General features: G+C 50.2%; 1 protein-coding gene across 1 annotated transcript in view; it reads right to left on the bottom strand.

Annotated features, from left to right (window-relative positions):
- The window catches only part of LOC131215797 (RNA-binding protein Musashi homolog Rbp6-like), a 216,965-nt gene that overhangs the window by 147,735 nt on the left and 44,825 nt on the right, over nt 1-24,405 (bottom strand). The window contains exon 2 of the mRNA XM_058210194.1: nt 1,158-1,198. Within this exon, the coding sequence (XP_058066177.1) occupies nt 1,158-1,198 (41 nt within the window). The remainder of the gene's footprint in view (nt 1-1,157; nt 1,199-24,405) is intronic.

Raw genomic sequence — 24,405 nt, 5'->3', positions numbered from 1 at the left:
CGAGTTTTATTTAGGTAAAAATAGAATCCCCAAGTTGGGGCTCTTCAAGACAACAAAACAGTCCAAAATGACTATTGTTTCAAATTGGAGGTATTGAAGGCCTCAAACTAGCACAAGCCACGTAGTATAGATAGTGATTTAATGTACCTGTATTTTTAATCATTGTTATAATTATTTGTACCTTAAACTGCTGATCCTTAAACAGCTGAGAATAAAACAGCTGATCTTAGAAATTCTCTTCTTAGAAATTCTCTTCGTCAAGTTCTCAACAAGCTCTCTAAATCTTCAACAAACGATCAGAGGTGATTAAATTAGGGATCATCCGCATCCTGCATATTTATTACATTATGCTACTTTTTGTTCAACAACATTAAAAAGTGTTATCGAAGGAATCCCACAGACGGCATTGGTCGCACCGATCCGTGTACACTGTTACGAGTGCAATAAATCCGAACAGTGACCACTTCAAGCCTGGGTAGCCAACCACAAAACAGCTACCGCATACATTTAGCTACCGTAGCAAAACACACAATGGCATGTTCATTAATAAAAAAAAAAAGTATCAGTGACCAACAGTGGCCCTTGTGGTACGCGCTTTTTTTATGCCAAAATTTCCCACCCCCGGTGGGTGAGAAAAATCCCGCGAAAAAAATCAATAACAATAATGTATCGGTGTCGGAATTTTATTTCCGGTCGCTGGTCCCTTTCGCAGTGCATTTTTTTTTTCATTCTCCGCCCCCTAACTAACTTTCCACACTGCTGATCCGTGTGCACGGGTCCGTGAAAAACGGGTCCAACAACAATAAAACACACCTAGCACGTGGAAGCTATCAATCAGCGAAAATAGGGAAGGGAAATCATGCATTTTTCAATCTCGTTTGCTCTCGTGAAAGGCCCACCTCTTTAAGCGTCCGGCTTGCCCCGATGGTTGTGTCATTCAAATCTGTCTAAATAATATAGAGTAGTGTTTTTGTGGCGCACAAATATTTTGTTTCGCTTCACAAAGCTCCCGCGAAGGTGTAAGAAGCAGCCCCGGGGCTTGGTTGCCTACGCCAGACGACGACAGGTGGCCTTCTAATCCTTCAATTACCATTCCGACAGTTTGTGTGGCCGCGACTTGGCCGGTGAGGATGCGTCCGCATGACAGGCCTACCTACCTGGACTTGTTTGCCAACTGAGACCGCCGATGAACATTTTTCTGTGAAATGAAAAGAACGGGAAAAAGGGAGGAAAAACATTAGTAAATGTGATGCGCGCCCGGTCGAGTCGAGGGATCACTCGGTAGTCTCGGCCACAGTCGGGGTCCCCATAGAACGAGATCCTTTGATTAACATGCTGCATTCAACATGGCGCAGTAGCTCTATTATCTGGCTTCCAGATAAGACGCACAAAGGCACTCTGTGTATGTATGTGTGCAAAAGGCAGTGCGTGCGTGTCCCTGTGTGCAGAAGGAAAAATTTTCCTTTTTCCTATTTTAAAGAGTAAACAGATGATAAAAAAACATAAGCCGTCGCCCGGAGATGGCGGTGTCACGGCAATGGCTTGCGTGTTGGAGACACACATACACGCAGGCAGACGTAGAAGTGGACTTTGTCTTCGCGCCTCGGGCCCATGAATAAATATTCCGTCGCCCGCCGCCATTTTCAATAAAAATTCATTAAAAGCGTGAAAGCGCCCAGACTATGATCTAACTTCCCGGTGTCTGACGCCGAGTTGGCTCGTTGGCGAGTCGGGAGCAGGATCTTCTCAGCTCGTACGCTGTGGCTGCTCCGCGTGGCCAGCTTGTCGCGGCTTGGACCCGAGAGTTGGGGCCGGACCTGGGGATGCCCATCCCCGGCGCTTAATGTATTCCGAGCACTCGAGCTCGGAGGTAAACACAGCTGTCCCCTAAATTCTGGCTGTCCCGACAAACGGGATCCCATGCAAAACACGCAAACCCAACACCCAGCACGGACACCGGCACTGTCCGGTGTCCGTGGGGTTGCGGGCGATGAATATTTGCAGGCCCTGAAGGCGACTGAGGCGACTGCTTGAGGTGGCCTCGCCACTTCGCCGTGCCGTTCGCACGATGGTGACCGTGTCCTGTTTACGTGACTTCTTCCGCCCGGACGCGCGCGCCGCCAAAAGCCCACTAGCGCCCAGTAAATCGCAACCGGCAGATGGCGCCACACACTGCTGACTGGAACCCGTCAGCGTTCCGGCGCAAGGACTCCCAGGAAGCCGTACATACCATTTCATTTATGAATTATAAACGATCTGAGCGTATGCTTGCGAGTGTGTGTTGGGCGCGTGTGACGCGATGCATAATTTTCCGCGGGAACCAACGCGGATCGAAACAATTGGCGGAAACACGAAGCGGAAGAAGGCAGTACGCCCCAAATGGATCCCAACGGGTGGAGGAAGCAAAAACATTGCACTGCGAACATAATTCCGTTCGCGTCGGGCTCCCTCTGGAAAGGATGCATCCGCCGAATGAGGCGCAGGCGGTTCGCGCAAATAACAGACACATCCGGTCCGGAGTGGCCCCACAGCCGAAGAAGAGACGGGACACAAACCGCACAACATACGCTCCCTGTCACGGCGCCGCGCCGGGTGACGTGTTTGTAAATAGATGCGCGGTACGCGACCGGCCTCCTCCGCCTCCGTTATCCTTCAAGTTTTTATAATCCTTTCTTTTTGTCTTCACAGCTCCGACTGCTCCGGTTTCACTCGCTGCCGGTGCGGCTATTGGACTTCCTGAGCGAATGCACTTCAGCGCGGTTTCGCTGATAACTCAAATCAACCCACCGCCAGCAAGGACACCGCCGTGGTGCGTCGACGAAAGCTATCAACAGAATGTCACGTATTCTATATCGCGCGCGCCCGCGTGCTCGTCTGCCGTGGTATTTGCCGTTCCGCCACCGAGGTCCTTGCCGGGACTTAGTTACTGAAACGAGCTGTTCCCGGGCGGTTGATTAAAAAGGATGTTTCAATTGGACCACCCGCTCATCGCCGGGCCGGATGATTCGGATATCCGATTTTGAGCTTTACGACAGCGTTTTAGGGAGCAGATTGAGCCTGCCTACGGAAGGACAGCCCGTTGCACCGTTTGCATCGCATCAATGCCGTGCTGGGCAATTTGCTCAAATGTTACACCTATTACAGTAAACCATAACGGCTTCCAATAAAGCGAGGTGAATGAAAGAATGGATTTTATACTCAGACCCCACAGGTCCCTGCCCGCTATTCCGGCTAGCCATCCTTGGCCGGCATCACAGCCAGCCGGCCACAAAAACCGCACCCTCGATCGCCTGTTGGTTTGCTGGAATGTGTTGTTTTCTACAAACTCCCTGTTGTGCCCTTGATAACCTCTCAGCGTGCGAGATATCCTTCGGCTCCCGGGAGGCAGCATGGGAAACCACACACAGCGACACACAGTGAACGGACCTCTGCCTGCCACAGCTTGATAGCTCCCTGTGCAGTAGTAAAGCCGGAACGCAACAACAGCCACCCAACCCGGGGCATTCAACCGACGACACGTGGACACTTCATCGACGGCTCCGGCTCCGTGTTTGTCGCAGCAAATTTTCCAACCACTGCGACTGGTGGCAACATCCACATCCGCAGCAGCCAGCTGATGCAGCTGATTGCGCTCCCGACACTTCTGGTCGCTACCCACTTCCGGCCGACCGACGGCCAGTGCCGGACACCTGGTGCTACCGCTGCCGGCATCAGCAATAGACTAGGTGTTTGAGGATTTGCGCCATAATCTGTGCGACACGGCGGAGGAATATTTTGTGCACCAAGTGTTGCACGCCGTCGTTCGAGTGTGTGATCGAGAATAAAGCAATCCCGGTTGAAAACTGCAAAAAACCAAAACAAACCAACTCTATCAACTTTACGGGTGACCAGCGGAACCGTCGACCAAATTAAATGTACATCCCATTAGAAGTTTGTGCGCTGAAAATTGATTCGCCCGGCATTCGTTATGCTGCTGGCCGGCGCGGCCGGATATTAATAGAAAATGGATTCCAGCAACTTTCGGATCACGGTGGCCTTCGTGCTGCTGCAACAGCGATGCACCGTGTGTCCAGTGCCCTCACCGGGTGACAGTAGTTTACGTAAGGTAATAAATATTCAAATTTCACCTTTTCGACCGCAAAAACTCGGTCCGTCCGTGAACCGGTGCGCGGTCACGTTTTTTCCGACTTTGATTTGTTGGAAGTGAAATGAACGTACTAAGAACTGTGACAGATTCGGGAGGTTCGAGTTGGAACACTTTCAGTAGCTTGATTCGTCGTTGAGTACAAAAATTAAAATTTAGATAATGGAATTTAAAATAGATTTGACAGTATGCAGACGTTCCGAATGAACTTAACCTCTGTTTTGTTGCTACTTTCGGAAACAGGTTATTTAGTATACGTGTGGCAGATTGGAAAATGTGTTCGCTCCAGAGTCGAGGTTGCTCCGAACGAACTGTGGGCCATCGACGAACATTTTATGACGATTTGTAATTACTTTGCACCACTTTGTACGTTAAATCCCACAATTACCATCGCCTAATGGTGTTCCACCTTTCAAGGAACAACACTGCACATTATTCTTTGCTTCTTTCCGTGCTTTTTTTTTCTATGTGACCAATTGCGGTCGGAGACAAACGTCGAGGCGATACAAAAAAACGCGTGGCATTTTGCTCGTGCCCCACGGAGACGTTAGGCAGCTTCTTGACGATGATGACGACGACGACGACAACTGCGGCGATGGTGTCAACGTCAAATCTCTATTATGATAATTTATTACAACGACGACGACGAGGACGACGCTGATGACGGGCAGCGCTCGGTTGCGAAACCCCCGCGGAAGAAGGGATTATTACGGGTGTCCGGCGGGCAATTGTCGGGCGAGCTACGGCGACCGAGTTTATGCTTTGGTCCCGCCGGCGTTTATTATTCAATTGGAGTTTTTCTTTGCCACTTTTTTGCCCTTTAACCGGATTCGCTTCCCAGAATCCGTTTTCACCGTTCTTGGCCGGCTCGGTGTATGTGCAATTTCCCGCAAGCACATTATTTCGTGGCAGAGGATAAGTCAACGCTGGGCTACTGGCGACTGTGGCTTTAACCGGATTTTTGCACACACACGTGGTTGCATAAGTTATGGGCAGCCGATTCCTTCTGCCGAGACCACTCGTAGAAGGGCGTAGCAAAGTAGAGCAAACAACGAACAATAATCGATAAACAGTGGGTGTATTTGCCGTGCCGATCAGACCGACCGGACAGACAGGCGTTCCGATCCTAGCCGGAGAAAAGAAGCAGAACCATTGGGACAACATCGGGACCCCTCTCCGCAAATCGACCACTCGTTACTCGGCTGGTCTGATAAGAGTTCGCCGACAAACAACTCGCTCGCGCGTTGTAAGCGTTGTGTCCTGCCGATTCAGGACGTCAGATCAGACGATACATAACGAGCGGCCCACCGGCCCGTGTGCGGCCTCCGGTTATGCTTTCGCCACGGATCAAGCGCCACACACACCCAGGCACACACGACACCTATGGCATGTCAGCCGATTTGAAGTGCTGTTGAAGGTTGTCACGCCGCCGGCTCAGGTGTCCTGTCGATTGAGGTCGCGCGTAATCCTGGTGGTCGAGCGTGGCGCACCTCACACCGCTTCACAGTGTCCGGCAGTGTCCGGCACTTTTTTCCTTGCTGCCGTTGTTGTCATCGTATCCACCGTCCGTCCGTGTGCCCATGTGCAAACATGTTTTTAATTTATGTTTACCGATGCTTAACCAATGTTTGCACCAATGGCCGGTCGCCGGCACACTGGTAGACGTGAGACCAAACGGTTGCCGGGCCAGAGTGCCCTCATGCAGGTGAGCGTTGCTGGAGCCCACGAGGTCAGACCCACGTGGGGCCATAACAGGATGGCGTGCAAAAAACTGGTGAAAATGGACGCTTCAAAGTGGCACTCGACGGTGATGAATTCGACGGCGCTACGATCACGCTCGATCCTTGCCCTGGAGAACACGCGAACCGACACGAAAAACTCAGAAAAACAGTGCCCAGAAACAACTTGTTAACAAACTTCGATAATCTGATGACTACCAAAAATCTAAGGATGGATAAAATGTTTCAAAAACATAGAACGAAATTTGCAAGTATCATCAGTGGCTGAGTGAACGCGCTATATAGCAGCAAAAGAATAACGACATAAGTGCTATCAACTGCAGCATTCTATAGATGGAAGAACTGTACAAGTTACAATTTTTATGCCAATCAATACTGTGGTAAATCAGGATGAAGCATTCAATTATCCAAAAGAATTTCTTGATTCGCTTGATTTGCCAGGACTGCTTCCAAATGAGTTGAGGTTGAAGGTTGGAGCTATGGTTATTTCTTTGAGAAATTTCAATCCATCGGATGATTGCAATGGCAATGGACTTACCAAACAAAAGTTTATGAACAACAACATCGTTACAAGTCTAATATGTGGATTAAACCTAGGAAATGATTGCTTTCCCGGTGGTCAATAAATGCCAGTGAAATCAAAGATGAAATTTATGTTCAGTGGAACCAACCCAATTCTTTTACACGTGACCAAAACTCTACCAGATACCTCAAATCGAAATTCTAATTTAAAACTCTCTAAATTGTAGAGGGAGCTAAAAACCTAGTGAAGATAGTAACTCGACTGCTCGAACTCGACTTCTTGTACGGGAAATTGTCTTATTTATGCTCAGAATGTGCCACTCTTTATAAAGTAAAATCTGCTCAATGAGTTAGCACACTGGCTTCATTTTAAATTTGTCACGAACCCGACGGAATTTTCATGAAACCGGACACACCGGTAGTAATCCCGGAAGTCTCCAGCCACAGCCGCAGCCGCAGCCTATCGCCTAATGCGGGCAACAAAAAGGTGAATAAAAAATAAGGGAATTACAGAAACCGCACAAAGTGAAATCAGTATCACGCCAACGCTAATCCTGACACCCGGTGCTTCGCGTAGTCGAGTCATTCGCTTTCCACCCTCCGGAAAAAGGGGCCGGACAAAATGGAACGGCGGTTGGGGTTCCCCGCCGTTCGCGCACACGGGACGCAACATAAAATTTCTATTTCGAGTAATACCTCAAAACGGTCGGCCGCATGTAACTCCTCATTTCGCGTACATGACAAACATTTCTTCACATCCCGGGTCCGGGTTTCTGCCGCGCGGACCCGACAGCGTAAGACGCGACCAGACCAGACCATCGATCGCACCGTGGCGGGAAGGCTTGAGCTCCGCTCGACGACGACGACGATGACGACGGTGACATTTGGCGAAGCAGATTTGACAGCGTCGCGGGCAGCGTCGTAAAATGTTCGTGTTATTTGCAAAGTGCAGCCATAAAGCGAAATAAAAAAAGCCGGTGCACCCGGTACGGTGCGCGCGGAAGTGTCCACCAGTGTCCCGGAGCAGACGGCGAAGGCACAATCAACGGCGGCTGGCAGATTTTCTTGATGGACAGCAACATTTTGTGTGATGCACTTTTCGAGATTACGGTCCGGGCAACATTGTCTACCTGGCGGCCTCGGTAGGCCGCATCCGCCAGGCTGGTTGCCGACAGCCGGCAGCCGTCATGTTTGATTTCCATAATTTCCACTCACAACGCGGAAACCCGGAGACAGTTTTGCAAGACGTCTGGTCTGGTCCGCACGTAAGAAAGCCCCAAGAAGCCGGGGCTACAAATTGCATTAGAATGGGGCTCGCCGGACGTGCCAGGCGCGAGAGTGGCGCTAGTAGAGCACCCGGCCCCCAACATGCAGCAGCATGCAACAACCATCATTAACGCGCTATTCATTGTCGAGCTTCGGCACAATGGGTTACAGTACGCACACGCGTGCAAAAATTATATAAAGCACCGAGCGACACCTTCGGCACGGGCCCGACGGATTGGCGTCGTTGTGTGTTTCCTTACGCTGCCTGGCACAATGAGCCGCACCGCCAGAGCATAAATCTGTCACTTTTGAGTCTCGGGCGCGGCGCGGCATGTGCAAGTGCATAAGACGCTCGGTGCAACGAACCGAAGGTTTTGTGTTTGGGGAACGCAACCGTGACGGAACCGCCCGCCGGTCGGAGATTTGTGGACCCGCGCGACCATGACCTAGGCCTCACGCTGCAATTCAAGAACCGCAAGAAACGTCGCCACCGCCGTCTCACGGAACGGTTCCAGCTCGTTAGCTCGGTGGCCCGGCTCCGGACTCGTTGGCCACATTTTAAGAATGAAGTTGTTGTCCGCGGCGGCGTCCCCCTGGTACGCCAACCTCATCATCGTCCGTCTGCACGTTCTGCCGTCCTCTATTCATTCGGGCACGCTCGGTGGCAAACCTCCGGCCCATCCGTTGCCAACTCGCGGTTCGCAGGAAGCGTCTTCTGCTTTTCGTTTTTTCTGCACCCACCCACCGAAGGGCGCTGATTAATGCTCTGCAATGTACGCGCGCGCTCTCTATCTCCGTCCCGATGCAGATCGTCGCAGGGCGCCTCGGGGCCAAAGTTTTCCAACTTTTTATTCAATTCATTTGTCGTATTAACGTGCCCGGTAGCGCTAGCTGTGGCGACAACCTGCGCGCGGAGCCGTAGTTATTAAGGTAGGCAAATCCGTGGCTTTCGCGTAAACGATCCAATTATGTTTATGCGACGAAAGCGAGCGAATGAGCCGAGGAGGGGTGGAACTGGCAGGCGACGCACGGGATACGACGGTTAATAAATGGCACGGTGCTGGAGATGCCGAAGAAAATTGCTATTTTAAATTGCTGCCAACAAATCTGTCCCAAAAGTATGGGGAACACATTTGGACAGGCCGCATTTGGCCGTGTCTAGTCACAAACTAACGAACGATTACTTCGAACAATTTGGAAAAGGTTTCCCTGTTGAATCATTGGAGAGACTTACAATTCAAAACCGGGGACGTGTTGTGGAACAAGAAAATAAGCACCATAAATTATTTTAGCTCGGTCAGATCAGCTTAGCGGCATCCTTCGGAACCGACTCCAACTGACAGCAAAATCCCGAAGCCGAAGGAATTTTTTTAAGACTATTTAAAACCTTCTTCATGAACTTGAGGACCGAGGGTTAGTTCTACGACATCGCACACATTAAAAGAAACATTGTTGGGTCCCGTTTCTTTTAATCAAAGTGTTATTTCGACTTGCGAATAATTAAAGTTGAACACTCAATCGCATTTAGCAAAAAACTTTGATTTGGTGATATGTTTTATGTCTACAACATCCAACAACAAGTAAACAACATCCCAATTCCAAGGTATTTCCAGGTTTCTTGAGCATAATAAAAGACAAGACCAATGCATCTTTTTCAAAACAACAGTCCTTCAAATTGGCAACATGCAATTTGCATGCATGGAATGCATAATGTATGCATGAACATTACATAAATGCATTTGATGCTCTAAATATTCCAATCACATAGCAAACCTCACTAATCAAACAACTTAAAGATGTTAATTTGACAACATAAACCAAAATAAAACAATGGACATTATTGAACAATAATATAAGCAACATTATTTAGTCTGTCGTCCGAGGCGAGAGTTGGAATCAACCTAAAAAATCATAAAATATTTACATTTTACAACAAATCAAAAAAATGACAAAATTTCAACAAATCTATTAAAAGAGATGAAAGATGCTCGATGCTTAAAATATCTAGAAAGAGAATAGCAACAACACTGTAATATAAATACATAAAGTAAAACTAGGAACTGTGGCTTGAACGTAGAGTATTCGTCTGCGCTGCACGAGTGAGCAATAAACAACAATAAACAGCAGACATAAGTTACTAAAAACAGCACAAAATTTTCCGAATATCGAAAGGAAAACAATCGTGTTTTCGCGGCATTCAACCAACAATTGATTCCGCATTTCAGCTGCCGAATTAGGACTCTGATTGATTTATTTCACACCTATATGACCCTACCTGACGACGTGTGTCTATTTGTGTATGATTTCCTGAAACAGTGTCCCCATCGAGACAGGGGACACCCCGAACCTGCCCGAATGTGACAGAAAGTTTCCAGTCGTTTCGCAGCTTGTTGCCGCTAAACTGTCTGCCGTACACCTTGGGCCCCGAGGGGAGCCGGGTCGCGCACGAGATGGTTTGCCATCCCGGAACGAAAACAACAATATCGTTCACCCGACAGACAGCCGCCCCAAGGACCACCCATGGGTGGGTGGGTAACCGTCGGGGCTGATCGTTCGTAAAGAAGTTTCACCCGGATCCATCCGCAGCCGGTGGGCCGGTGGCGCTCGGGCCCCGGGATGGGTGTGAACATCTCATAAATGTCAAAATAAATTCATCGCTAATTGTAGACATCCTCCACGCGACCGGGCCCATGTGTTTGTGTCTGTGTGATGATTTTTCCAGGTTGTACGGACGTATGCTGCTGTTCCGTCCAACAAGCCGACGTCGACGAGCGCCACGCGTGTCAACGGCTCGGATCAAGTGGGAGTGTGACGTGTTGGGCTCTCATTTAAAAGTGCATAAATTTTTGCTCGAATCGTCCGCCCCCGTGTGGTTCTCAACCCCACCCGACGCCCGACGCCCAACGTCGGCGGCGCTGCAGGGCCGGGCAAATGCATTCCGCCGCAGGAAATATTTCACACCCGACCGAGCGTGAATTGGGAAGGAGTTTTCTTTCTCCCGCTTTTACCCTGGTTTTCGCCATTTTTTTCGGGCGTTCGGAACGAGTCTACCGGCGAGTTGGCTAGTGTTTCCCTTCGCCGGCGACCCCGAGAGTCAGTATCAACCGGGTTTTCACCGGATCCCTTTTTCGTCGTCGACTTCAACGTCGGACGCCGCCTCTAATGACTTCATAGGAGACCCCCGGACCGGAGGCGGAGGGCTGGAGTGAAGTGAAAATCTCTCCCTTGTTTAGGGTGCTCCGAACCGCTGGCACATAAATCGTCGTCACTAAGGTCAAACCCGCCCGCGGACCCCGGTCCGCTGCACGAATTTGCTGGCTACCGAAAATACCAAATATCTTCCGGCTTCCGAACCGGTCCGGTCGGAGTGCATTGCGGTACATACGGTTTGAAGGAACGCCACGAACGTTGGAGAATCCTCGAAGCGTCTTGCCTGCACCGGTCCTGCTTTGCATACGGAGGCCGATGTGGAAGAGCTCCAGACGAACGAAATAATTCATCGTGCAGTAAAGTACCTTTCAAGCGAGTGTTCTCGGGGCCTAGGCCTCTCCCGAAGCTTCGACCTGACCACTTCAGCACGGGACCTGACGAAAAATGTTCCTCTAATGTCGTGCTTCCGGTGGTAAACCGGTGGAGGATAACGCCATCGACAACGGCGCGCTGGCCAACGTCAGGGTCGAACTCAGGTGCTCGAGACTCGGGTGCTCGGTGCCGAAAGCTCGATTTCTGCCATTTCATGCCGTTTGGAAAACGGTCCCGGAAAGTGCAACATAATTTTCCATTTCGCCAACTTTTGCCAACGGCCGACCGCCAGCAAACGCCCCCCTGGCTGAGCAAACGCCTTGTTTTCATTGCTAATAGTTATGGCTTGGCAGGGATTTGGCCGAGCGTTGCGTTCGTCCATACACACCCACACGTGGGTATGACGTCTCGAAACTTTAACAAAACACTTTGGCAAATGTGTTTGTGTGTGTTGTGTTTTTTGGACGTGGAATTAAAAACTAAACAGGGCCCCGTTCGCCGAGCCGGGCCGAGCCTAATTTGCCAATCTGCACCATCACTTCCAAGGGACCGTTAATAAACACCGTGCTCGTGAATATTTAAATAATTGCTTCGACCCTCCATGATGTTATTTTGACCCGCGCCACAATCCCTCCGATTTTCGAGGGAGCTCGAAGGGCGAACGAACAGAATGAGTGCCGTGGCAATGTGCAAAACTTTCCCCAAAAACCAAATATCAAAATAAAAACAAACCGCACGCCACCGCCCGCTCGGCTTTTCCTCGGCTCAGTGGGTCACCGGAAAAACTTCCGCCATCGGCAAACACCGGCAGCAGACGGTTGGGGAGGCTGCGGCCACATCGTCATCGTTCGGATGATGAATGAAATTTTCTTCGAACCTGGAAACTTTCCCGCCTGGCCTCCGATCAAGCGCCGGAGCGGTCCCGAACACACACGCGATTGCTGTTGCCCGCCTCGTCAAGAAAGTGAATAATTAAATAAATTATATTTCACCTCCTTCAAGTGGAAGACCGCAAAAGAGAGAAAGAGAGAGAGAGAGAGAGTGTTCGGGAATCATTTCCACGAGTCGCGCTTATGAGGGTCGCGTGACGCAGTAAAAATATGCTGCCATCGATCAACCTTGGAGCGTCCTGACATTGGCTCCGATGCTCTCACAAAACCCACGTGTTTGCCCAGTAAGAAACAGCGAATGGCTTGAGAATGGTAGCTGTGTGTCCTCAAATTAAAATCCTTTTTCCAATGGCATTCTGGAACGAATAAAACGTCCCCGAACGCAACATGACCGCAGTAACGGCCTCCGCCTCTGACGGCAGGTTCATCAAAAAGATGCCCCATTCAAGCTAGTCCCTTCTTCCCGGCGGTTTAGATATGAAAAGCGATTATTTTCCGCTTATTCAGCATTACGCTGTACCGTCGAAATCCGTTAATCCGTCGAGTCGATCCCAGATGGGGATTTCAGTTTTTTTTGCCAGTTTGGTTGTTGACAAAACACAAATGGGGGTGTATCCCTTATGTCACACGGACACAGGGCATCTCGGAAAAGTGAGCTACGATACTGTTTTCTCGCCAAGTCAGAGTTCGACCATTTGTATCCCAGATTTGTGGCCCACGACACAGGCTCTTATTCCTTTTCGCGTGTACGTGGAAAAGAAAGATGGTTGAACCGAAAGATGGCCGTGTCACGCTTCATAGACGGTCAAACGGTGCGCGATGTTAACTCCCGAAGGATATTTTAATATTTTAATTAGAAATCTGTTCGATCGGACAGAGACGAAGCCGGGTGAACATCTTCATCTTGGAAGGTTTTCGGTCGGAGTTTGATGCCGAAAGGTGTTTGATTTATATTTAGTAAACGCAAATGCAGGCCACGCTTGCAGAAGCAGTGTGTCTCTGTGTGGGAATTGATGCTCAAGGGCCCAAGTGCAACGATATCCAGCACGGGCTATAAATACACCCACAGGACCGAGAGTTTGTGTGTTGTGGTGAAACGATTTACACACCAACCACTACGCACGTCGAACGGAATTTATAAATATTCAAAATCGATGTTTGCAAGTACGTTCCGTGAAAACAGACAATAATTCTTCCTTCGTTAGCACTAAAATTGATGGCACTCTATAGCGACACTACAAGGGCAAACAAGGGCCAAATGAAGTCGTTTCCCGTACTCGGCGACGGGCAAACGGAACGAGTTAAATGCCGTCTAAAGCGGTTCGATCTGGCACACACGTTCCATCCATTAGCGGACAGCTCTACTAACGCAACGCAAACAAACACGCCTGCCAATCTGCCGGGCGCGATAGACTTCCAATCACGAACAGAAAAACTGACACCGACATTCCACGACACACGGCACGGCCCCTAACTCCCAAAACTCCCCCACGCAACAAGCCCATACAGCTCACGATCTTATAGGCGACAGTCTTAAAAACATACCATACATCGCATTCTCGGAGAGGGCGACTCACTCCGGGATGACTTGTTAAACTGCATGTTCGGCCGGTGGACTGCATGAACGGGGCAAATTTTACAACCCCACAATTGACCACATCACCGACCCGGAGGCCGAAGGAAGGAATAAGAAGACAAATTGGCGTAAGACAGAGCCGGTCGGAAGCCTCGGAGCAAGCAAAAAAGAAGACCCACAAACACGGATGGGAAAAACGGATAATGTGCACTAATCCCGATTACAGCATCGTTCCGTCCGTACAGCACGCGAGACAACAACGGCGAAGCATTGTGTCAGCACAAATTGCCCCGGACATATGTATGCTAAACCATGTCGGCCAAACATAAGAAAGAAACAAACAGTCGGGGAAAACGATGAACTCTCTCGGCGAATGCGGAATGCGAGAAGCCGAGTGCGGCGGCCGCCTAGTCAAGTTGGAAGCGAAATTTCCCACATTAATTTAGCTGTGTGTGGCCTCGACCCCTCGACAACTAGCCGGCCGCCCAGCCGACCGACCGGTCTCGGTTCGATAGCGCGTCCGAGACGCGCCCGAAACGCGACAGAGCACAGCTGGCGCGCGGCCCTTGCGACAGGCGACTCGATGATGAAAACCAAGACGTTTCTTGGCGCGCTATTTCCTCCCTTTTTTTTACTTTTCGCCATTCTCGACCACGGGCGAGTGCCGGGGTGCCGTGGCCGTGGTGTCGCTCCGCGCAATCCATAAGTTATAAATGTGTTCCTGCCTTTGGTTCGCTCAATGTTGCTCTCAGAGGCGGGTTCCTGTTGCGCTCGCGCTGTCCCACAATCCGTCCGGTTCTTCGCATCGCACCACGGAGAATCAACAGTCGAGAGAAAGAGTCTCGTGCGATTCCGCATTTTTTTGCAATGCGATCTGTTGATCTGATCTCGATTCGGAAGGAAACGGGGAAATAGGGTTTATGGCATTTTCCCGTCACCAACTTACGGCTAACGACACGGCTTTGTTGGCCGCGTGTGTGAATATTTCTTCGCACGCACGCACCAAATCGTGGCCGCTTGATTTATGGATTTCGTTTGCCCCGAGTGTGGTTAGCGAATTACTGTTTGCAACCGCAAACGGGCTGCTGTTTTGAAGTTACATGTTTCACTTCAAACCACTGGGCGGGTGGGGCTCAATCGAATCGATCGATGTTAATCAGCGCATCGATTCTGCTTTTCGCGGGATCGAAGGACGAACATAAATATCCACACGCCAGACAGCGGGTTGGGTTTGGGTCGCATTTTCCGGGGCTCGGGGCGAGAGACAGTTGATGGTCAGCGATGACAAATTGCGAACGAGACATTGTAATTATGTGGTCTTGTTCTCTGCCTGTCAGTTGAGGTTTGCTCAACCGTTTCACGCAGCGTGACGTATGAGAAGAAATCTTCAACGGGCCTGTGAACCCAGCCCCATGTCGAACTGAGTTTTAATATTCTACTTGCTGTACTGTAGATTGGTAATTTAAAGACTTCCTTCAAGACTTTAATAAGCCCAGTTTCGACCGTCTCGGCACGAGTTGTGAGCTACAACATTTTCTCAGACTGCATAATGTCCTGTTGGCTTCTAGAGCCCAAACGCGAATTTCCTCAGTAAAGTTATGTTGAAGAGGAGGCAAACGAGGCCATCCCCCTTGGCGCAATCCCTTGGTGGCAGCAAAAGGATTAGAGAACTTTCCTTCCACCTTCACCTGGCTTGTTCATGGTCATTCTTACAAGTCTGGTAAGTTTGGCCAGAGATTCCAAAACTAGTCATCGTCTCATACAATTTAACCCTGGCTATCATATGCGTCCTTAAAACCGATGAAGAAGTAGGTAGCTGTTCTGACTATACTCAATCATCTTTTCAAGGATCTGCCGCATGGCGAAGATCTATCAAGTAGCAACATACGATATTTATAAATGTAATTCAAATCAATTTCAATTTCAGGGTTACTTCTCCATTTGTTCTATTTCACTTATGTTGCTATCATAAAACCCGTAGTTGAGTTGCTCTAATTTGGTATTTTACTGGGTAAGTGGGTCGTCTTTTACAATCACCGTTGTCATCGTTCTACGGTCAAACCGTTAATCGCAGTTGCCGAGCGCACAAATTATCGCCCAAAACGCCGGTGGCGCCTGCAGCCCGAAAGTGCTCAAACATTACTGCACTTTAAACTGCCAAATTATCACATCATCGAAAATTAGTTCGAAAACATGCCGTACGCGCTACGGAGTGTGATCGAAAAATATATTATCACCATTAAAATCAATTTGGCCGGCAGGAGGATCCCCCAAGCCCCACCATCAAGCCCCCAGAAGCACCGTGAGCGTCACCCTCGAAACATTGCGCTGAGGTCATCAACTAAGCCCGCCAATAACTCATACCCAGCAGTTCCGCCCGAAACACGTACTCAGGAGCGCTAAATTGTCGACGTGGAGCCACCACCGATGCTCTAAGCGCACGTCATTATGCAGAGGGGGCGGTCCCGCCGATGCATCGCATCAACCTGCAACTTGCAGCCATCAATTCAACTTCCGACCCAAGGACGGCGCGGATCGGCGGCGGTGTCGACGTTTTGTAAATAAATTTCGCACCCACCCGAACCGGGTGACCGGGACATTTTCGGGGCAACCTTTAACCCTGTGCCGTGTGGCGGGTGGCGACACCGTTTTGCGCCATACATCAACCACCTGACGCCCACCCCGGTCCGGTCTGTCCAGTGCCGGTTGGCCGTTGATTTACGAGCAGCGCGCGCAGCACCCGCTCCGTTTGCAAGTAAGTTTGCATGAAAATGGATTTAGCATAAATTTACACCAACATTAATGCTGGCAGGCCGCGTCCCCGACGTTCGAAGCTTTGATTCAATTTCCGTTAATTTTCCGTTGCGCCCGTCGCGAATCGAATCGGCACCCCAGAGTCACTCGGGCCATTGATTGGCCCTCTCATTTTCATTCATGCCCCCGGGGGGGCCTCGGGAAAGCGCGGGAAAATTAGGACGATAGTGAGCGATCGTTCGAGTTCGCTGCTGCTGCCTGTAGTGTCCAGTGATTGAAAATTAATTGTGCAAAGTTGGACCGTCAGCACATCAAAAGCGCTCCCAGGACGCCATATCGGTTCTCGTCATTCCGCGGCTCGGCTCGGTCCGTCAGGTGCAAATGAAAACAGAAAATAGTATTTAATAACTGCCTCCAGCACCACGAACGCCACGGAGGGTCTGAGCGCGTACGACCGGCACCGGCGTCATCGCCGGGGCCAGGTGAATGCATAATCTGCAAAATTTGCTTGTCTATTTGCATGTTGCCGATCCTCCGGCCGGCAGCGGCCCGGTGTCGTTCGCCAAACAGCTGGCTAAACACTCTCCAGGGAGTCACGCTGTGGAAAGCACAATATTTATGCAGCCACAACATCGAACGCTGGATGATGGATGGGCTCGGACGGGTGGCCCATCCCGGTCTCGGCATCGACACTTTCAGCTGGTTGGAAACCGCACGGTAATTCGGCCACCGGCGCTGGACGGAAGTGGACCGACCGAAGGTCGTCCGACCGAGAGTGGACGCCCATCAAGTCCACCGGTCGGCCGTTTTAAGTGCCCATGGGGTGAGATTGGCATTTTCACACCTCCCACACCGGCCATTGACCGTACCGTACCGTAGCCCGGTGCCGGATTCAGGCAGCATTCTTGTTCCTTGTGCTGGGAGTGGCACAAGTGGCTGGGAGGGGGTTCAGTGTGGTGCAAAAATTCATCCAACCCAAGGGAGTTTAGGCATTTTCAAATGCATCCATCAAATGCAGACCACAGACACGACACGGCACGGGGCCACAAGGAACGAAGATTTGTGATCCGTAAAACAGTGACAGAAGGACCGAAGGCTTCCCCGACAGCAGGCCAGCCGGCAGGTTGGCATCTTAACCGACGTTGCACGCAAATGGGGACGCCCACAGGACTACAACAAAAACAATGGTGCCCTGGTTGTCGTGTCAGACACCAGGAGCAATCGAACGTCACCTTAATCCTGGAGCCCGGGCTTGGTGGTCGAACAGGAAGTTGCTTCACCGAGGTGAGTGTTTGGGCTGCACCTGACCATTAACCACCAATTGAGAAGATCAATGGACCGGTCAACAAATCAGCACAACGCTTCGAGTCTATTCATCCGTTCAACGGTACAACAAGCTGTTGACAGATACTTGCATGTTGATTGGTTGTATGTCGACATCAAGCTCATTTTATAGTTCAATCAATTGTGGAGCTTTATTAGGAGTGTCCCAAGGGTCATAATAGTATTTAAGAAAAGAACCAAACATTTGTCGAAATGGATCAGTAACACGCAACTTTAAGAGTAACATCATTGGGCAACATCAATGTTGCTATCGCTCGCTCATATACAATCGATTTTATGCTCACATCGCGGCTTGGGCAGAATAATTTCTGAAGCTGCAGACAGACAATGGAACCAATCAAATCGCGCCACCTCGATAAACATATCCTTGGTGGGGCCATTAATCTATCCGGCTTCCGGAACCGGTACCACTTCCAGGGCCGCTCAGCCTTTACTTAATAACATTCCTTTCATCACCGGCAAGTGAGGTTATGCTTCTTCCCAGTTGCTGTTTTTATTTCCTCGCTCCACTCTTCAACCAATCAATATCCGACTTATGAAAGACCGACAGCCCGAGCAAATGAATCACACTCCACCAGCGGAGAAACCAGCGCAACCCAGCAGAGCAAGCAATCAGGAGATTCGGGGCACCAGGACCCAAAACCCGCCCAAAATAACGGGCCGTGCAAACGGAAGGATCAGCCAAATAATCGATCCGAGCAGCCGAGCTCCTGAGCAGTTTCGCACCCAAGTGTCTGCGGTGCCGGGCGGTACGCCGCGGAGCGGTCGGAAGGATAACGCCCGTAATACTCTCCCATAATCTCTCTCGCCGAGGATTAGGGAAAGCAATAAAATTGAACCGCCCTGGCCGGCGGAAAAAAGGGCAACATTCCTCGCAGAGGCCGAACCCGAACCGGGCTTGGCCGGTGATGCAAAGGGGGGCGGGAGGTGCCGAGGGCCGAACGGGGGTACCGATACGTCCAGTGGCGGTGGTGATGGCGATCGAATCACGGGGCGCCCACGGGCAGCTTTCAACGGTGGCGGCGGCGGCAATAGCTTTCCGATTTCCGATCCGGAAGTTCCAAATCCTTACAAGCCCGCGGACAGCGCCTCCCGGAGGCGGAAATGTTTACGCTGGCAAAGGTTATGATGGAGATTGATTAATAAATATTGAAGTTTTGATGGGGGACGGTGGGTCGCGCCCGGGTCCCGGTGATTCACTTGGTGCTTGTTTGTTTCTTTTTTTTTTGGTTTTGTTCGTCGTTGTTGTTGGCTGAAAAGCGGAAGCGCCTGACATACAGAGCGGAGAACCTGACACCAAATTGTCGACCGGCGGGCCGACCCACCGAACCGGGGAACGGTCGGGTGAGCGGAGCAAAACGTCCGATCCGATCTCGCCAATCCGCCGGAAATGGATGATAAATGATGATGGTAAAATATTTGCTAAAATATTCCCTCGGTTACGGCGGCCACATGTCAGCGGGTTCGGTCGATGATGGAAAATTCATCCCCAAAACAGGTTGTTTAAATCTCGTCAGGGTGCTGGTGACAAATTTCTGTTAAATGACAAATATTTCCCATATTTTTTAACAAAATACTCTACGAACGTTGATTTCCTGAGGCATCGTCCTAAAACTGACATCAGCAATCGATGCTCAACCGAAATCAGCCACAAATGTCATCCGCTAATGCGATAATGCTGTCAATCCGTGTCCGGATGGGATCTCCCATTCTGCACAAGAACCAGCCCACCACACTCCATGCTCGTGTCACACCCGTTGTGACAACCGTTGTGACACGGCGTCACGACAGATCACACGGATCCTGCGGCCCTTGAAAGTGGATTTTCCCTGCTAATTAATGCAACGGCAAGCCCCTAAATACTTTAAGGTGCAACGGGCCACTTCCGGCAATCCGTCCTTTGAAGGTCCGGCCCATCAGGCCCATCCGGCAGGGCTAGCACTTAAAAGCACGACGGTGCAAAGCATTCCGAGCCACAGAACCAAAAAAATAGCGAAGCCCCGAAAGCAGAATCCATTTCCAAATTTGATGGACGAAATTTAATTTGCAATTGTATATTCGTGCAGTACATTGTGGGAGCGTGGCAGTGGCGTCTGGCGAACCAACACACCAATCCAATACGGACCATTTCGGGCGTGTAATCGAAAAGAGCATCGGGTCCAGGGCACCAACACACGCGCGCCCGTGAAAGGACCCCACCATATGGTGGATGAAGTAAAATGATTCAACGCTTTCGAGTTGCTGCTCGATGTTGAATTTGTTTCGCTTTTTCTTCTTATCAAAATCATATCTCCCTTCGGACTGCGGACCCGAACGGTTTTCCACCGGCAGACACCGGTGGTGGAAGCAGCAACATTCGACCATCCGCACAAGAGAGAGATAGAGAGATGAGAAAATAAAAGTGCATATGGTGCCAGCGACGGTGCCAGAGCATGAATCTGTGAATCCCTGGCCAGACGATGCCGGCCGGCATGCCTTTCGCCCTTGTGCTCAATTCCGGGTGCCACCTGTGATCGGACGTGAAAAACGTGCCACCAGCATGCTGTCCCCAAAATCGCTGTATGTGCCGCCGTGCTGGTCGTTGTTGGTCCTCGCACCGCTCGCGCCCGGCCCGCCCGGTCCGCTTTTCTAATCCATCCACGATTGCAGCAGATTCAATTCCACTTCATTAGTTTGCCTCACAATCGTGCTACGGTCCTACGAGTCCTTTGCCGGCGAAACTAATCCGTGCGATATGCGATAGCGACCACCAGCAACCAGCAACAGTGGGCAGTCATCATTGTTGCTCCGTTAATTGAGTTTCCGAAACTCTCGGTCTCGGGATTGTGCGAGTCACGGCCAGTAAGTTAACCTCGGGCAGCTTCCAAATACGTTATGATGCGTTTTTAATAACGTCCCCAGGGGCTGTCTTTTTATGCAAATTGAGAAAGTTGGTATATCTATAAGAAGGAACCATATTTTCATGATTACAGGATCCAATCTGCGGACTAGCGGTGCAAGGACATGGTGCTTGGTGCGAAACTAGCCTGACCGGCATTGACCTAAATTTATAAATATCAAGAGTTGAATGAATATATAATAAGAATCTAGATTTTTTTTAAACCTCAAATCCCAAACTGTGCCAAATCACTAAACCTTATCATCCTTTACGGTGAACCAATGTGCTGTTTACAATTTTTTTTAATTGACTCAAATAAGTTTCCAAATAATGTTGATATCTCTGGACTTTTTGGTTCATCGTGAAATGAGCGAAGGTTAGATCCGATTCGAGGCAGGTTTTATAACGTTTGCCAAAAGGTTGTTGTCTAGTTGGAAAAGCTCGCTCACTTCCGGCACAACAAAACACACTCCACGAATCAGTTAGCGGACTATCTGTCTCGGTTGGCCCCGCCCCGGCACTGCATCGAGAATTAACTCACCGACAGAATGCATCAATCTTACGGCATGCACATCCGCTTCGCTTCACCACTAATGGAAGCGCTCGACGGCTGCTGAAGGGTAATTATTCGCGCTTGACAGCCGGCGCTACCAAGAGGACGACGGCGAACAGGACGACGATAACGCTCCACTCAAGAAACCCGCGTTCTCCAGTCCGCTCTCCGCCGGGTTGGAAATAATTTCTTACTCCGCTCAAGGCGACGGAGCACGGCGGAGGCTCACGGCCCTCGGGTATGGTTTAAAATTTTCACGACATCAAATGGCAGCCTTGCCCAAAAATCGAGACCTCGGCGAGAGCCGGGCCAGGACGGGCCAGGTAAACTATCTCCTGACATGCAAATTCAATTATGGGCACATCCACTTCCCGGTGGTGGCCTTCGCTATGGCCATCGTCACCATCACCGCCGCCGCCATCGCTGCCCGTGGGCTGGAGGTGATATTTTTCGAACGGAAAACCCAATCCTTGCGCACTCCGTAAGCTCCCCCGGCCCGGACCCAACCAATGCCACTAAATATGTAAATCAACAACCCAACCCGGAAAGGCATTCCCGGGAACGACGCCAACACTTGAAGGTTTTATACTCGAAATAACACTGGCTACAAAGAGACGAGACGAGCAGCGCCAAAAGCGCCCAGTGTTGTGGAGTTTTAAATTACTCTATCAACCAGGTCCACGTAATACCCGGATGGCTATTGTATCGCTAACATTTTGAGGACGATGTCACGTCGTGGATACTTTTGGACGTAGTTAAAGAGCACACTATGCCACTAATTTATCGGCATCGCCGTCACTGAGCAGCGCAGCTCGAAAAAGAAGTTCTAAATTATCGACTAACCGATAAAACAAAACAAAAGGAAGACAAGTCAGAGTGGCCCTCAAAATGCTTGCCAGCATCGAAGGACGTTCTCCCATCTAACAGGGCCCCAGGATACGGCATTCGCCGGTGGAGCTTTTAAACAATTTGCCTTATGCTTCGTTTAACGGTTGATTGTGTGCCGGGTCGGGCCGGACCACGGTTCCCACGTCTTTTGACGCTTTCATTATCCTCGTTTGGTCATTAGCCCTTTAGCTCTTCCCATTTTCCATTAACGTGAACCGAAAGTTTAGAACCCGTCCGAAGCAGCAAGGACTTCCCGCGGGAGTCCCCGAATCGTCCAGACACGCGGAAGCACAATTAGAATCAATTGAGCTGAAGGCAAAAGTTGTCAAACAGCCGGCGGTCTGTTGCGAGTCCCTAATCGATCGGATCGGTGCATCGGAGTGTTCCCTGTGCACGGTGCGCCCTTCGAAACAATAACCACCCAACAATGCTTTTCCCGTAAACTTATGCTCGCTACGAAATTGGCTGATTGTGCGATCCTCTTTTAAAGTTTTCCCTCTCATCGCCGCTGCGCTGTACCGAATCCTCGGGCGTCCTCGCGAGTCCGGACACTAGTTTCCGCTTGTCTGCAGCAGAGACAGGTCGGCCATCGGCCGGTCGGCGATGGCAAAAAATAACTGTCTTGAGCGAAGCCTGCCTGCTGCTAACCGGATTACAGGACTAAGTGTCCTGATTACGCGAGATCGGCCTCTCCCAACCCCCACCTAGGGTTATGTCTCACTCGGTTGGGGTCGTAGGAGACGCTCGGAAGTGCTGGACGATACCGAACGATAAACTATCTCAACGCTTCTTCTTGCAGAAGTTCCCGCAGGACGCATGATTCCAGAATTCAATTGTTCGCCGTCTTTTTTGTGCTTCGGAAGAAGGAAAGGACGCACACACACTCTAAACCGAAGCTAAAGTGACCGACATTTTCTGGCGAGGAGCCGGCTGGCCCAAGGAATGCCCGGCCGGACGCACCGGGTTAGCGGAACCGGGAACGAATAAATCGATCGGAATGTAATATCCTCTCACATGCTTGTGCGCACCGTTGCTCGACCGTTGCGGCGTGGCGCGTCGTTGTTGTTGCAACTAAATCCTCTTCATCGATCGATCGAGTGGTCTTCGGAGGTTTTTCGGAGGTCGCAGCGCCAGCGCGGGGAGAGAATTTATCTATTTGCCCTCCCCCCAACGACGACAACGCGGAGTTCGCCGCCGGTGCAGTTCACCGCGCCTGGCACTCGAACGCGAAACGGAAGTCAAGTGCGGCGCAGCACCGGTCCAAGGTGGTCCCGGTCTTCGTCTTCGTCAGGGCCACCTTCATCTTGCCGGTCGGCCAGCAGGCCGGTTTTCGGCAGGGCAGAAATCGAAATTGAAGCTATAAATAGAATTTCTTCATTAAATCGATTTCGCTCGCTTAATATTTAATGGACCAACGGGATGGGAGGCCCTGACGGGCCGAAGCCAATGCTGCACTCGCTGCTGCAGTGATTGCGGCCACGTCTTGGAAGCTTCACAAGCGGAAACCGGTAGCGGTTGGGTGGGAAAACCGGAACGATCCGCCCGTACTTCGCAACCCGGCAAGGGTGTGATAATGGACAGTGCTGGACACCATTGCGTGAATCAGCGCATCGATTAAGGGTTGAAATGCCAAAGCATCTTTAATCGATCTTCGAGCTCTTTAAAAGATTTGGTTGATTTGCGGAGCACAGTAACTGATTCTAATTTTATACAATAACATATTTAAACATCACAAGTTGTATGCCCACCCAAAAATGCTGCTAAATGTTTGTAGGAACTAGTGTGTACCTCGGTAAACCAAATTTGTGCAGCTTAGAACTACTTCCAGAGAGACAACTCGACGACAAGTCACTGAAAAAGCCACTATCTATGAGTAATTGTACCCATGGGAACTAGGTCGAAACTATGAAAACGCCTGTTGAAAGTTTATGTTTTTGATTACAACACACCCGTAGCATTCAGGACATATCACCTAAGATAGATTGTTTATGCATCGGCCCCCAAATGGCCCACAGGGACTCTTATAACATCACCAGAGCAAAACATTCGACATAAACTGAGCCCAACAAATACCTCACAAAGAACACAAGCTTTAAGAAACTCACCGATTTAATAAGAGACGCTCGAAAGAGTGGACATTTTCCCAATTCCATTGAATTCAATGGTGAGAAAAACTTCCCACTTGAGTAATTTGAGCCCCTCGGAGGACCTTTGAGTAGAACCACCTACCGTGACGCGAGCCTCTGAATTCAAACCCGAAACGAAATATCCTATTACAAATCATCGTTTACGCTGCCGGCTGGCCAATGGACCGAACCAAAGGCAATGA

Source organism: Anopheles bellator, chromosome 1, assembly GCF_943735745.2.
Source record: "Anopheles bellator chromosome 1, idAnoBellAS_SP24_06.2, whole genome shotgun sequence".
NCBI lineage: Eukaryota > Metazoa > Arthropoda > Insecta > Diptera > Culicidae > Anopheles > Anopheles bellator.
This window is presented reverse-complemented; position numbering and strand designations above follow the sequence as displayed.